The sequence below is a fragment of the Liolophura sinensis genome, chromosome 3 (genome assembly GCF_032854445.1).
Source record: "Liolophura sinensis isolate JHLJ2023 chromosome 3, CUHK_Ljap_v2, whole genome shotgun sequence".
NCBI classification, from domain to species: Eukaryota; Metazoa; Mollusca; class Polyplacophora; order Chitonida; family Chitonidae; genus Liolophura; species Liolophura sinensis.
Genome location: NC_088297.1, coordinates 13922074 through 13935689, shown reverse-complemented (window position 1 = coordinate 13935689; position 13616 = coordinate 13922074). Strand labels below are relative to the sequence as shown.

Sequence of the window (13616 nt, the reverse complement as noted above, 5' to 3'; positions counted from 1 at the left end):
ATGTGATTTTCTGCAAATGTACGTTAATAAAAGAATAAATTGAAGATATGTATTATTAAATGATACATCTTATTTTTAGTTAACAACGTTATTGGTTTATTGCTATTTTTCCATTCGTTTTTTTTTTTCTAGTCCGTTTTCCATATTGTTATCTTTATTCTGCAAAAAAAAAACAATCCCCTTTTATACTTTACTGCAGGAAACTGTTGACCTGCCTTGTGGCTAAATTTTGCGTTTGAAAGGCGCTTGGCGGTATGGGTTACTAGTACAGCCCGTGTAAGCAAATACCCAGTACCGGTTGGCTTCCAGGAAAAGATAAACAGAGGTGTAGCCTACACCCCTAGCTATAGCACCTCGTGCTGCGCCCGCTCTCTAGGGATAAATGGGTTAACAGTCGAACTGGTTTAAATTTTATTTCCACAAGGAAGTTAATCAACTGTACAACAATCACTATGGAAAAAATACACGACAAGGTAAGGCATCTGACAAATCATAAAGCAGGTACCACTGAAGGATAATGTCACAATGAGTTAGGCGATACATGTACAATTTATAAGCCAGCCTTGGTGGGACCGGAAATATGTTGCTGGGCCCTACCATTGGTGTAGATATATCATACATGTAGACATGTACTATCGATGTTATAGTCAGCATCCACGTTCTATAGATACCAGTCATGTGAATTTGTGTACATGGTGGCTTACACCTATATATCTGGTTTCATCGTTGGCGGACTTCTTCAGCTTATATATACATGTATGTAGGGCAACGTAGGCCGAGAGCCTAGCCTATCCATTGACTTGTGTATTCAAACTGACTAGAGGTATAAAAGCAAGTGGAAAAACACTGAATGGACACTGCACGGTAACTGTACTGTACCGGTACAGTGAAAACAAATGTTGATCGGTACTGTACCACACAGTGTTTAGGGCCTGTTGAACGTTCAGCTGGTCACTCTACCTGTAGCCCTATAGTGCCTACAATATAGTTTTATTTATTTATTTATTTATTTATTTCACCGGTGAAATGTGGCCTCTTGTCACTTTACCGCAGTCAGGGTTTTATTCTAACTGTTTATGTAAATGCATAAATGGTAACAATGTACACGCCCCCTAGCACCATAGCTTAAGCAGAATTAGGGGGGAAAAAACTTATGGCCTGCAAGTACACGCTTCAGTTTCGGTTTCACTACACTTCCGGGTCAAATATAGTAACAGGATATACCATATACAGACATTGCTATGGTCGATCGTGACTGTTCTGACAGCGGCAGGCCATTTTCTATATGGTATAGGATTATAGGGGCCTACCGGTAGGCCATTGGTACCGAAGTCAAGGAAACGTACAGATTCAGGCCCAGATTCAGATTTATTCTATGAAAACGCCCAGTTCGAGGAAGGAATTAACAACTTGTACACATATAGGCCCTTACGCCTAGGCCTATGTAGTTACGAAGGAGCATTAACGAAGTTAATCCGTTTGAACTGTACTTGCGATGTAGACAAGATGTGTAGGTTATATTTGACTAATATTTATATGATTATCATATGCACATTTACGTGTATAGTGAGCAGCTGGCATATATCACTGTTTCACAAATCCGGTTTAGAAGCTTTAGAAGCAGTATAGAACTAATGTACAGCTCGGCTTCATCGTCACCGTTCACAATTTTTCCCATGTATATTATTAGATAATACATGTACACAAGCCTCCATATCGATGATCAATGATCAAACGAACGTAATTGTCCAATAATAGGCTTTTATCATGAGCTGTCATGTGTTTAAATCGGAAACGCGTTTGTACATGTACGTGTCTGTGCATACACGTGTACATTTAGGCCCATTGTCAATCATTATATAGGCCTATATACGGAACATGCCTACATCTAGACCTATATCCGATGTTGCCCTTTTCATTATATACTTATTTTATTTATTTGTTTGATGTTTAACGCCGTACTCAAGAATATTTCACTTATACGACGGCGGCCAGCATTATGGTGAGAGGAAATCCGGCGAAGCCCACGACCATCCGCAGCTTGTGGCCAGACCTTCATACGTGCGGCCAGAGATGAAGCCAACATGACCTGGACTTGAATTCACAACCGCAGTGGTGGAAGGCTCCTGGGTCGGCATTTCACCGTGCTGGCGTGCTAAACCACTTGGCCACGGAGGCCTCGTCGTAGGAATGATTAAACCTCATTAGATTTAGCACATAACGTACATGTAGGCCTATATACAAAACAAACGAACAACCCATGCTCTATATACTGTACAAACCATCCTGTATACATGCATTTGCATTGGCTTACATTAGCTAAGTCCGGAACTCGATCAATGTACCGTTATATTCAGAGTTATATGTAGGTCATATTCAGTTATGCCCAGTCAATATACATGGGCCTTACATGTGCATATTCAAATATAGGCCTACACATAAACATCCAGGGCCCACGCATATGTACATACCATTATGCAACACTGACGTTAAATATATATACAAACTCAAGATACGCCTCCAAGAACATTAATCCAGAAACACGGCAATCTTGGCATTAGATAAATTACTGTGAAGAACGGTATAATTAATCAAACAGGTTAACTGTAGTTTATTTGTTACAGAGCAAATATTTAATAAAAATCTGACCATAACACGTCCGTTATAATTGTTCGGGGATTTAAAGTGGTATAACGCTGAAAGGTTAACTGTATTCATACACGCTCAGGTAGCCAGCATGATCTGAACTTGAACTCACGACGACCGTATTGGTGAGAGGCTCCTGCGTCATTGTGCTTCGCCAGGACCCTATCCATTGTTAGACACGGATTCCCTTGGCCCCGTTTGTAAACATTAGGCTACACGAGTAGTGTTGACAAGGAGAGGATTACAGATATGAAAGAATGTAGTTCATTAATATTATTCTATTATTGTGACAAAAGCGTAGGCGTGCATTTTGTTCCTTCTCATGCATTCTGACTCTGAGAGAGAGGAACTACACATACCCGATTCCACAGAGATCTTTTAATTCAATTGATTAAGAAATAAAACTATATACGTAGCTTGCCTTTTTAAAATCAGCCAGATAATTGACACCAGATGGGAATTGTCCATTCTGTAAGAACGAATGGCCGGAGAGGGTGTGTCGCATTCAGAGGCACTCTGCTTTCTTCAACCCAGAATTTGTAACTGTCAAGGAATAGAAGAAAGTGCACTAATAAGTGCAAATGCACTAAAATTATATAAATGCATGCTTTCGTGTCTCCGTCGTTTATATGGTATTGTCGTCATTTGATGGAAAAGACCTCTACAAACCGAAGAAGGCATCAGTTAAACAGATCACTTAAAACTATGCAAAAATTATCTTTTATTTATTTTTTTAGATTTTTTTTTGTGAAAAGAGTTAAAGGCGCTCAAACATTTAAGTTCTAAGGTGAGCTTTATGGACCATACTATCGGAGATTAGGAACTCTGACGACACAGTAAGTTTCTCCAACTCTAATCACGGCACTGAATGTTAGAATAACTGTTTTTACCCATGAGTAAAAGATTATTGAAATAACGTTCCCAATAATTCCTTCCTTCTGGTGAACATCAGAATAAAAAGGTGATGTGACGTCAGAGTTCCTTGATACTTTCAGTATGGTTCATAAATCCCACCACTGTATTCAAGTATTTGAATGTCTTTCAATACTGTTTAAAAACATTTTAAAAAAAAATAAATGAAAGAATTTTTACGCATAGTTTTCAGTTGTCTGTATGATGAAACTTACTTCATATTTTAGCTTTCTTTTAGCGTAAAAATATTGCTTCAGATGTGTAAATTTTACTTTACCTGCAGGTCGAGTTGCATGTTCATTTGGATGGAGCGATTCGGCCCGAGACTGTTTTGGAGTTAGGGAAGTAAGTATAAATGTATATATGTTGGATGACCCAAGCTGTATGTTCACAATAACCGTCGTGTTGTGCGAGGTAGAGATAATTTGGCCCATAGGGTGAAGTACATGTACTTCTTTGATAATATCCTAATATTCTTTGACAAAACGTTGATAAAACGTTGGTGAAACGTTGGTAAAACGTTGATAAAACGTTGATAAAACGTTGGTAAGTTTTAACAATCTGTGTATAGAGCAGCAAATTAATAAAACCTTGTATCAAGAGGCAGACAGCCCAACACCAACCAGCATGGAACAATCGTCATCAACAGGACCCAGTTGTTCGAAAATCTATTAGCTAATACAGGTATTCAGTCAAATTTTTATAGTTAAGATTTTAGCCAACTTCAGCAACCAATGCAGTTGGCCAAAGTCTAAAGTATAACCGCAGCGGACTTAGTTCATATTTAATATACTGTTATGCAATTATTTTGGGGCTCATTGGGTTAAAGTTTAATCTGGTATTAAGTCTTCAAACAGCTTTGAACTACCCTGCCCTGCTACAACCATAATCTCCAAACTAACACATCAGTTTAGGTCAATAATCACGAGGTAAACTACACTCGATCATGCCGTCAAACAACGAAAACAACCCATTTTCAATGAATTCTTCATAAAACATACCATACTATATATACAAACTAATTTATCATGAACTAACCATAACACAAGACAACTTATATACCATCAATCAACTGCTTTGTAAACAGCACACCAACAGCATCCATACCATCATGAATCAACATGGGGCCTCAGGAACCTCCTACCTGTGCAGTCGCTGCGAGTTTAAGTCCAGCGCTAGTTCATGTTTTCTTCCCCGCCGGCCGTACGTGGAAGCAACCTGCGGATGATCGTGCGTTTCCCCCGGGTTCTGTCGGGTTTCCTTCCACCATAATGTTGGCCGCTGTCGTATAACTGAAATATTCCTCAGTACGACCTAAAGCACCAAATAAATAAATAAATCAACAGCTATTAGCCAACCTGCATGTATACTAGGTATGAGACATCCGCCATCGACAACGACCAAACCAACCTCCAATCCGCTACCATCAAGCATCAACAACAACCGCCAAGGTGAAGGTCAAACAACCAGGAATAATCTGCAGCTATAGTAAAATACATTTTAGCATCACTCAGGTAATAGGCTTTCTGTTAAAACTGACAAACTATAAATTACTATTTAAACACCAAAGAAGTCTATAATAATACGAGTTGATATGAGAGTAAAAGTACCCTCAAAAACATATGTTTACCGTTTCGTACACATACATGTGTTTGCGTAGCTCACGATGTAAACAAGGTGTGTAGCACAGGTACACAATTTGGTACACATTAAATGTGTACACACCTATGAATGATGGATGTAAAGTGCACACATTCATGTTCCTGTGCAAATTTGTTGCAGTTCTTCTGTGGTACACATGTTGTGTATTTTTTGTACACATATGCATTTAGAGAATATGGGATGGGGTATTACGATGGTTATATTAGATTATTACTCTTACTCTTTTTTTGTGTGAAAGAAAGAAAGAAAATAATGCGGTAAATATGCGCATTATCTGTAAGTTCTTTGTGTTGATTTAGAAAACGTGGAGTGCGCCTTCCGGCGAACAACCTGGAGGACTTGAAGAAGCATATGTGTGTATACAAACGGCCAGGAAATTTCCTAGAGTTCCTGCACACATTCGGAGTTTTCATGCCGTGTGTAGCGTGAGTACAAAAAGTTTACGAAATTTTCTCTGATTTATTTAATTATTTATTTGATTGTTGTTTTACGCCGTGTTTAAGAATATATGTATTTCATTTATACGACGGCAGGCAGCATTATGATGAGAGGAAACTGAAATGCTATGCATAGCTATAACAATATTAAATCCAACATTGTGGCCCTAGTGCATCGAGGAGAAAAAAACATTTATGTATAGGTTAACACTTTCGAAGCATTAGATGTTAGAAATTCAACACTTTACATGTATGAAATGGTTAGAAAATATTGTAATTTACGTCAAATTAACATTTTTATGTATTGTCCATTTTTGTCATGTTCGCAGAGGTGACCCTGAGGCCGTGTGGAGAATGGCGTATGAATTTTGCGAGGATTGTGCCAAGCAGAAAATCTGTTACGTGGAAGCCCGCTACAGTCCGCATATTTTAGCGAATGACAGCCCGAAACCTTATTATTCTCCGATCACCGGAAGTTTCGGAGCTCGCAATGTTGTGGAAACAATCTCAGATGCGTTTAAAAAAGGGTCATACGACTTTGGCATCACCGCGAAATCAATACTATGTTGTCTGCTGGATAACCCAGGTAAATTTAGTGGGTAAATTAGTGAATTTTAGGTGTGGTGCAATCAGTTAATCAGTATATTCGGTATCTATGTATAACAATAAATCTAAATAATGGCCGCGGAATACACCACATGTAAAATGGTTTCTTTCATTCCATCCACTTAGGTGTTTTTTATTAGATTTTAACGCGGCGCTCAAGAATAATTAGCTTACATACGACTGGGACCAGTTTCATGGTTTCAGGAAATTGGACTGCCTGGAGTAAACCCCTCACTTTTGGCGAGTAACTGACAAACTTTCCGACAGATTTTCCCTCGCAAAGCGTGGTCCTATATGCGGTTCGCATAACACTAAAAGAAAACTTTTCTCCAACGAAATTCACATAAGACCACATGCATGGCCTTGCAAGCATGTAACAGACTTTCAGCAATCTCAAGAACAGTGGGGGCAGGTTAGTCCCAAGAAGTCCCTGTCCAAATCTCGATTTGAAACAACACCCCCGAGTGTCGCATCCATGTTAACGCCATTTTAAGTTTTAGTCGGTGCTAATTTGCGCTAGCACATTATAACTTCATTACACTGTAATTTATTTTACTCTAAAATTTTACTCAAATTATTCCATATATAAGCTGGGCTATGCTTTTTTCCGTATTCTGGGCATCTTAAAATCATCCAAAGTCGAAAGCAGAATCTGGTAAAGTCCTTTTTGCTACTGATTTGTACAGAATGGTCCCTGGAAGTCTACCAGCTCTGTGAGGAGTTTAGAAATCAGGGCGTGGTCGCCATTGACTTGGCCTCAGGCGAGCCCTCCAGCAACGCAGACGCCAACACATCATGTCACCTGGAGGCGTTCAGGGTAACTAATATTCTGCTACAGTTTGCACAATTTCAATTTTTACTGAGGTAAATATTTACGACTTTGATATACATGTAACGTACATAGCACTGTGGTTGCGTAGACACCATTTACATGTCGGCCTCGTCAACAAGGTGGATCATCCACAAAGGTCTTTGCAATCATGTCATTTATCTGTATGATTTACGCCACTTATTTCTTTGGCCAGACGTCTGAATTTTGTTTTCGATATAATGTTGCTGGCGACGTTAAGCCTTAGGCCAGATCGTAAATATACAAGTGGGTAGGTGGGGGCAGGGGGTGAAGATTGGGGAGCAGTTTCACACTGGCAAAGATCTAACCAGACCAGAAAACACTGGATGGACGATGTCAGTTGTGTGCTAACAGTAAGCTGACAAGGCGGGCATATACCGGACGTCAAACCGACATTCTCTGGACGATGTCAGCTCTATGCTAATTCTTATACACTAACCTCATCAGACCATCATGCAACTGGCGATGTTAATTCTGTATTAAATGTTACAGAAAGGCTTCCTTTCAGACTGGCATACACTGGAAAACACCAAAATGTTTAGTTAATATTCCTGTAAACTCACCAGACCAGATGTTAATACTGTATATAATATCACAGAAAGCTCACCAGAACAGATGTTAATACTGTATATAATGGCCCAGAAAGCTCACCAGACCAGATGTCAATACTATATATAATGTTCCAGAAAACTCACCAGACCAGATGTTAGTACTGTGTATAATGTCACAGAAAATTTACCAGTCTAGATGTTAATACTGTATATAATGTTCCAGAAAGATCATCAGACAGGATATTAATACTGTATATAATGTCATAGAAAGCTCACAAGTCCAGATGTTAATACTGTATATAATGTTCCAGAAAGCTCACCAGACCAGATGTTAATACTATATATAATGTCACAGAAAGCTCACCAGACCAGATGTTAATAGTGTATATAATGTCACAGAAAATTTACCAGTCTAGATGCTGATACTATATATAATGGCTCATCAGACAGGATATTAATACTGTATATAATGTCCCAGAAAGCTCACCAGACCAGATGTTAATACTGTATATAATGTTCCAGAAAGCTCACCAGACCAGATGTAGATAGTATATACAATGTTCCAGAAATCTCACCAAAGCAAATTTAAAAACTATATACAATGTTCCAGAAAGCTTACCAGAGCAGATGTAAAAACTATATATAATGTTCCAGAAAGCTCACCAGGGCAGATGTAAAAACTATGTACAATGTTCCAGAAAGCTCACCAGAGCTGATGTAAAAACTATATACAATGTTCCAGAAAGCTTACCAGAGCAGATGTAAAAAATATGTATAATGTTCCAAAAAGCTCACCAGACCTGATGTAAATACTATATATAATGTTCCAGAAAGCTCACCAGACAGGGATACATCGTACTATGCACGCTGGGGAAGTGGGCGATTCTAATTCTGTGGATCTGGTAAGGTGGATTGTATTGTTACAATTAAAGAATATGTTACAAAGCATTTCTCATCTGATAGGTGTAATAGTTTGGCTTTATTCCCAGACTTAAGCCTTTTCCCACACTTTGATGTACCACTGTTTTAAAAAATAAACGCTATACTTTTTAGCAAATTACTTCTATATTTTGTTTGTGAAAAGAATTCCTAATAACTTGGCCACTCAGTCAATCATTCAGTTCAATTAAACGGTTATCGCGTATCGGTTAAAGAGACATTTTTGCTAACAGGCTGTCAATCTATTTTACGCGGAGAGAATTGGCCATGGGTACCATGTCTTGGATGATTTGAAGTTGTATAGAGAGCTTTGTGAAAAGGGCATCCATTTTGAGGTCTGTCCCAACTCCTCTGTGCTAACTGGAGCGTGTCCAGAAGCTGCCACCAACCTTTCGCTTCATCCTGCTAAACGGTTTGTATTACCATCACTGTATTTAATTTGAAGTTTGGTACATAAAACTGCACTTTCAGAAGTTCACAAAGGTCGTAAATGACTTTTTTGATGATACTGTTTTTGATAAGAAATTAGTCAAGGTTTTCGAAAAAAAATAAAACAGAATTAGGTGGATGAATCATTTAGAATGAAACAGAGTGTGCCAGTTGATAAACCTGGCGGGAAGCGCACTATATCTCCGCTGTTTCCTTCCATTTCCAAATCTAACGATGTTCAGCAAGTTGTTTATTGCACCATCTTTCTAACTGGCGAATCTCTAAAGGCGCTGTTTTAAGTTATTTATTGTACTGAATTTTTCTCTCGCAAAAGGGCAAAGCTATCTTGGAAATAGTTCATTCTATACCATCATTTTTATCCCGAATCACTAGAGCAATGTGACAAATTGTTCACTGTACTTCAGAGCAAATAGCAAATAGTTCACTGGATCACCCTTCTCCACCAGAATGACTAAAGCAATGTGACAGATAGTTCATTGTAACATCTCTCTCCACCAGAATGGCTGAAAAAATGTGACAGATAGTTCATTGTAACATCCCTCTCCACCGGAATGGCTAAAGCAATGTGACAGATAGTTCATTGTAACATCTCTCTCCACCGGAATGGCTAAGAAAATGTGACAGATAGTTCATTGTAACATCTCTCTCCACCGGAATGGCTAAAGCAATCAGACAAATACGAGAATTGCTAAAGCAATCTGGCAAATAGTTCATCACATTACCTTGGCATACGTTATAACAGTGTCGCAAACAGGTCATTGTACCACCACCGTCGACCTTAATCGCTAAAGCAACCTGCCAGTTGTTCACTGTAATGCCGTTCTCTGAAGGCTACTTAGCTAAATGTTCGTTGTACCACCTTTTCCTCTGGCGAAGTATTGTCTGTCAAATTGTGCTTTGTTGCACCTTTCTCTCTTTCAAATTGTTTATTGCACCACCTTTCCCTCTTACAAAGTGTTTATTTCACTGCCTATTTGTCTGACTAATTATTTATTGCACCACATTTTGCCGAGCTAATTGTTTACTGCCCCACCCCTCTATTGAACAAACTTTCTTGCTTGCATATTGTTTATTGTACCAACTTTCTTATCGGCATACTGTTCGTTGCACCAACTTTCTGAATGGCATACTCTTCATTGTAACAACGTTCTTATTTTCATATTGTTTATTATACCAACTTTCTCATTTGCATAATGTTCATTGTACCAACTTTCTTACTTGCATAATTTTCACTGAACCAACATTCTTATTGGCAAACTGTTCATTGTACTAAGTTTCGTTTTGGCATTTTCTTCATTGCACCACCTTTCTCTTCGGCATTTTCTTCATTTTTCAAAAAAAAAATCTTTCTCTCTGGCAAATTTATTATCGTACCACATTTCTCTCTGGCATATTATTCATGGTACACCTATTTCTGTAACATACTGTTCATTGTACCACCTTTCTCTCTCGCATACTGTTCAGTGGGCCACCTTTTTGTACTTGTAGGTTCTCTGACGATGATACCAATTTTTCCATAAACAGCGACGACCCTCTTCCCTGTGACACAAATCTCACAAAGGAATTTGAGTTTGCCAAGGAGATGGGAATTTCCGAAGATAAGCTGATAACGTGTGTAAGTCATTTATACGTGCATATATACATATAGTGCTGTGTTACTCATTGATTTAAGTCCCATTTTCCGCTTGAGTGAAAAGATATTAAAACTTTTTTTTCATACGGCACACAAATATTGCATTTCAAATGAAGAACTGTTCTTAGATAAGAAACGTGAATCTTAAATAAGAACTGTTCTTAGATAAGAAATGTGAATCTTAAATAAGAAGTGTTTTAAATTTTTACCAAGCAGACGCGTTATTTATATACTCCGAGAGCGTAGTTGTTTCTCGCCTAGACGTCACAGGAACGCTGTCTCGTTTCAACTCCCCTTTCGAAATGACTATCTATGACATTTGTTGGTTTTTCTTTTAAATTTTAATTATAGTCCACTTTTGCCCCGTTTCTGTTTCAGATATTCAACGCCGCAGAAGCGAGTTTTACTTCTCCAGTGGAGAAAAACTCTTTAATTGACAAACTAGAACAAGTGTACGGGAAACAGTCTACATCCTGTCCATATATTTAGTTATTTCAATTAGTGCAGTAGTAAGCGTGTGTGCATATAAGCGTGTCATAGGTGGGATAAGCAAAATCACGTGATTAATTATTCCTATATATTGCAGACTTCTGTGACAGTCCAGAATTCATGTGTGACAGCCCAGAATGCGTGTAACTGCCGAGGGTCATGATTCTTTAACATTGTCACGTGGATTTTTACTGCGCACTGTGATCAGTCATCTAGCTTATTTATGTGTTTTACGCAAACTTTTTTCGCTTTTATTTGTGAGACGTTTATAATATGTGTCAAACATAATTTGAATGTGATTATAACTTGTATATTTAAGATTATTATGAGAAAAAAGAGTGAAAATCCTCGATGTTACACCGGTGTGTGGGATTATGGTGCCATAATTTTATGTCTTTTGTGCATATTTTCAATTATGATATTGCTTAGAAGTCTGGAAATCAGATCAAGTGACTGATACAGTGCTATACAAGAACATGCATGTGCCAAATTTCTTAAAAATTTAATAACCAGTACTAGTTTAATTTTACATTTTTACAATTAATTAGCTTGATTGGATAACAAGTTCTACAGTTTATGACAAGAGCATCTCAAAACAAAGTTTTGTACAGCTGAACGCATGTATAACAACCACATTGTTCCAGATGTTTCCTCCAACCATAATGCTTGCCGCCGTCGTATAAGTGAAATATTGTAACACCAATTAAATAAAGAGATAAATAAATAAAGGGTTCCAATTACCATTACCTGCATGTACATGTTTATGTGTCTATCAGTAAATGGAACGATCTTTATTTATATGTTATATTGTCCACTTTTCATTGGATAAAAACGGACAGGAGGGGTACAGATATACTCTCGAATCCAACACACGACGTTAAATGTGTCTGCAGAATGGGTTATCTCCCTTTGTTGAGTTTTGCATACAATGGTTCCATCGCTGAAGCGATTCATCTATACATCGATCTTCAGTTCTGCACTGAATCGATGGGTCTTTGCAGGATAAATTTGTACATCGTCACTCAGTGATATGATACGTAAGTATGAGGATTACTGACACCATATATGTCCGTATCCCATCACTGAGGACCATTTGACTAATAACATGTACATGCAGTAGAATTAAAGCTGAAACAGGAGAGAAACGGGAGCTCTCTACTATAAATGTGTGTTATACATATGTAACGGTTTGTATAAATGTCAAATAAAGAACAGCATAAACTATCAAGCCCTTTTACCGCCTTATAATTACAGATATTCACAATGTGTGAGTGAGTGAGTGCTTAGGGTTTAGCGTTGAACGTAACAATTTTTCAGTCACACGACGACGAAGGAATCCTTAGAGCGCATGTGCATGTAATGTGACTCCTTGTTGCAGGACGGATTTCCACCCCTTTTTTATCTAGTGCTGCTTCACTGACACAACTTACCGAAGGCAAGTAAGCCGCACCACCCGAGCCATTATAGTGATACGGGTCAGCCAGTCGTTACATTATCCTCTTAATAGTGAACGCCATGCCAGGACGCTACACCTTCCTCTCTTAAGGCCTTAAGTGTGACCCGACCCAGGATTGACCCAGGGGATCTACAGCCCCAGTTACAAATGTGTGTATTACAGCCATATACACATGTGTGATATGGGGTTTGGCTGACTCAGACACTTAAAGTACTGGCTCTTTTGGGCTACACGTGCACCAGTCCCATGACCTATAAGGTCGGGTGTTCGAATCCAGTTCTCGCTGTTTCTTCTGCGGCTTTAAGTCTGGGGTTTGCCAGATACCTGGGAAACATTCCGGTGTTCTTCGTCCATGAATATAGGTAGCCGTCATATAAAGTGAAAAATTCTTGAACGCGGCATAAACACCAATCAAATAAATAAATGAACAAATACATATCAAATGCCGATAAAATCCACTTCAACTGACAAACGCTTTAAATTATTTCAGTTACCTGGATATTTCACATGGACTGTAAGTTTGGAATTTACACGTACAGAACGCTGAGTTGGTCTTCTCAACAGTTTGACTGAGATCGATAGTACTCCGTTCGAACACTTGATCTATACAATAACTGTCAGGAAAGTGTGAATATAGTCAGGAGTAGACTACACTGTAACAAATTGCATTGTAATTTTACAGTGAAAAGTACAGGCAATTTTGTGACCACTTCTTTTTACTGTAGATTTAAAAGATGTGATGTTTAATATTTACACCCAAAATATTAGTATATTTCCACATATACCATTGTAAATAATCAGTTAACTCCATTGCAAATTAACAAAATCTACATATCTACCAAGAAAACAAGAGTACATTTACAGCACTGTAAATGGTCAGACCGATACAGTTTTACAGACAGTGCTGTAAATACACATCAACTAGAGTAAAATTACACCACATAGGTGCAGAATTGCGCTGGAAAATGGTGTAAAATATTTACAA

General features: G+C 38.3%; 1 protein-coding gene across 2 annotated transcripts; it reads left to right on the top strand.

The window, feature by feature from the left end:
- The first annotated feature begins 262 nt into the window (after positions 1-262).
- LOC135463537 (adenosine deaminase-like) lies at positions 263-12214 on the top strand. Of its 2 annotated transcripts, XM_064740795.1 has the most exons (9): positions 263-473; positions 3842-3903; positions 5520-5645; positions 5987-6243; positions 6950-7080; positions 8495-8566; positions 8837-9015; positions 10542-10668; positions 11065-12214. In XM_064740795.1, exons 1-9 carry the CDS (start codon positions 453-455, stop codon positions 11173-11175), a joined length of 1086 nt encoding a protein of 361 aa, XP_064596865.1. In that variant the 5' UTR covers positions 263-452; the 3' UTR covers positions 11176-12214. The 2 variants fall into 2 exon arrangements, with proteins under 2 accessions (XP_064596865.1, XP_064596866.1); XM_064740796.1 differs by lacking the exon at positions 3842-3903.
- The last annotated feature ends 1402 nt before the right edge of the window (positions 12215-13616 follow it).

Coding starts and splice junctions, on each gene's coding strand:
- LOC135463537 (XM_064740795.1), top strand. CDS start 453: ATGGAAAAAATACACGACAAG. Junction 5,646..5,986: donor GTTTTCATGCCGTGTGTAGC/GTGAGTACAAAA, acceptor TCATGTTCGCAG/AGGTGACCCTGAGGCCGTGT. Junction 6,244..6,949: donor TTGTCTGCTGGATAACCCAG/GTAAATTTAGTG, acceptor TGATTTGTACAG/AATGGTCCCTGGAAGTCTAC.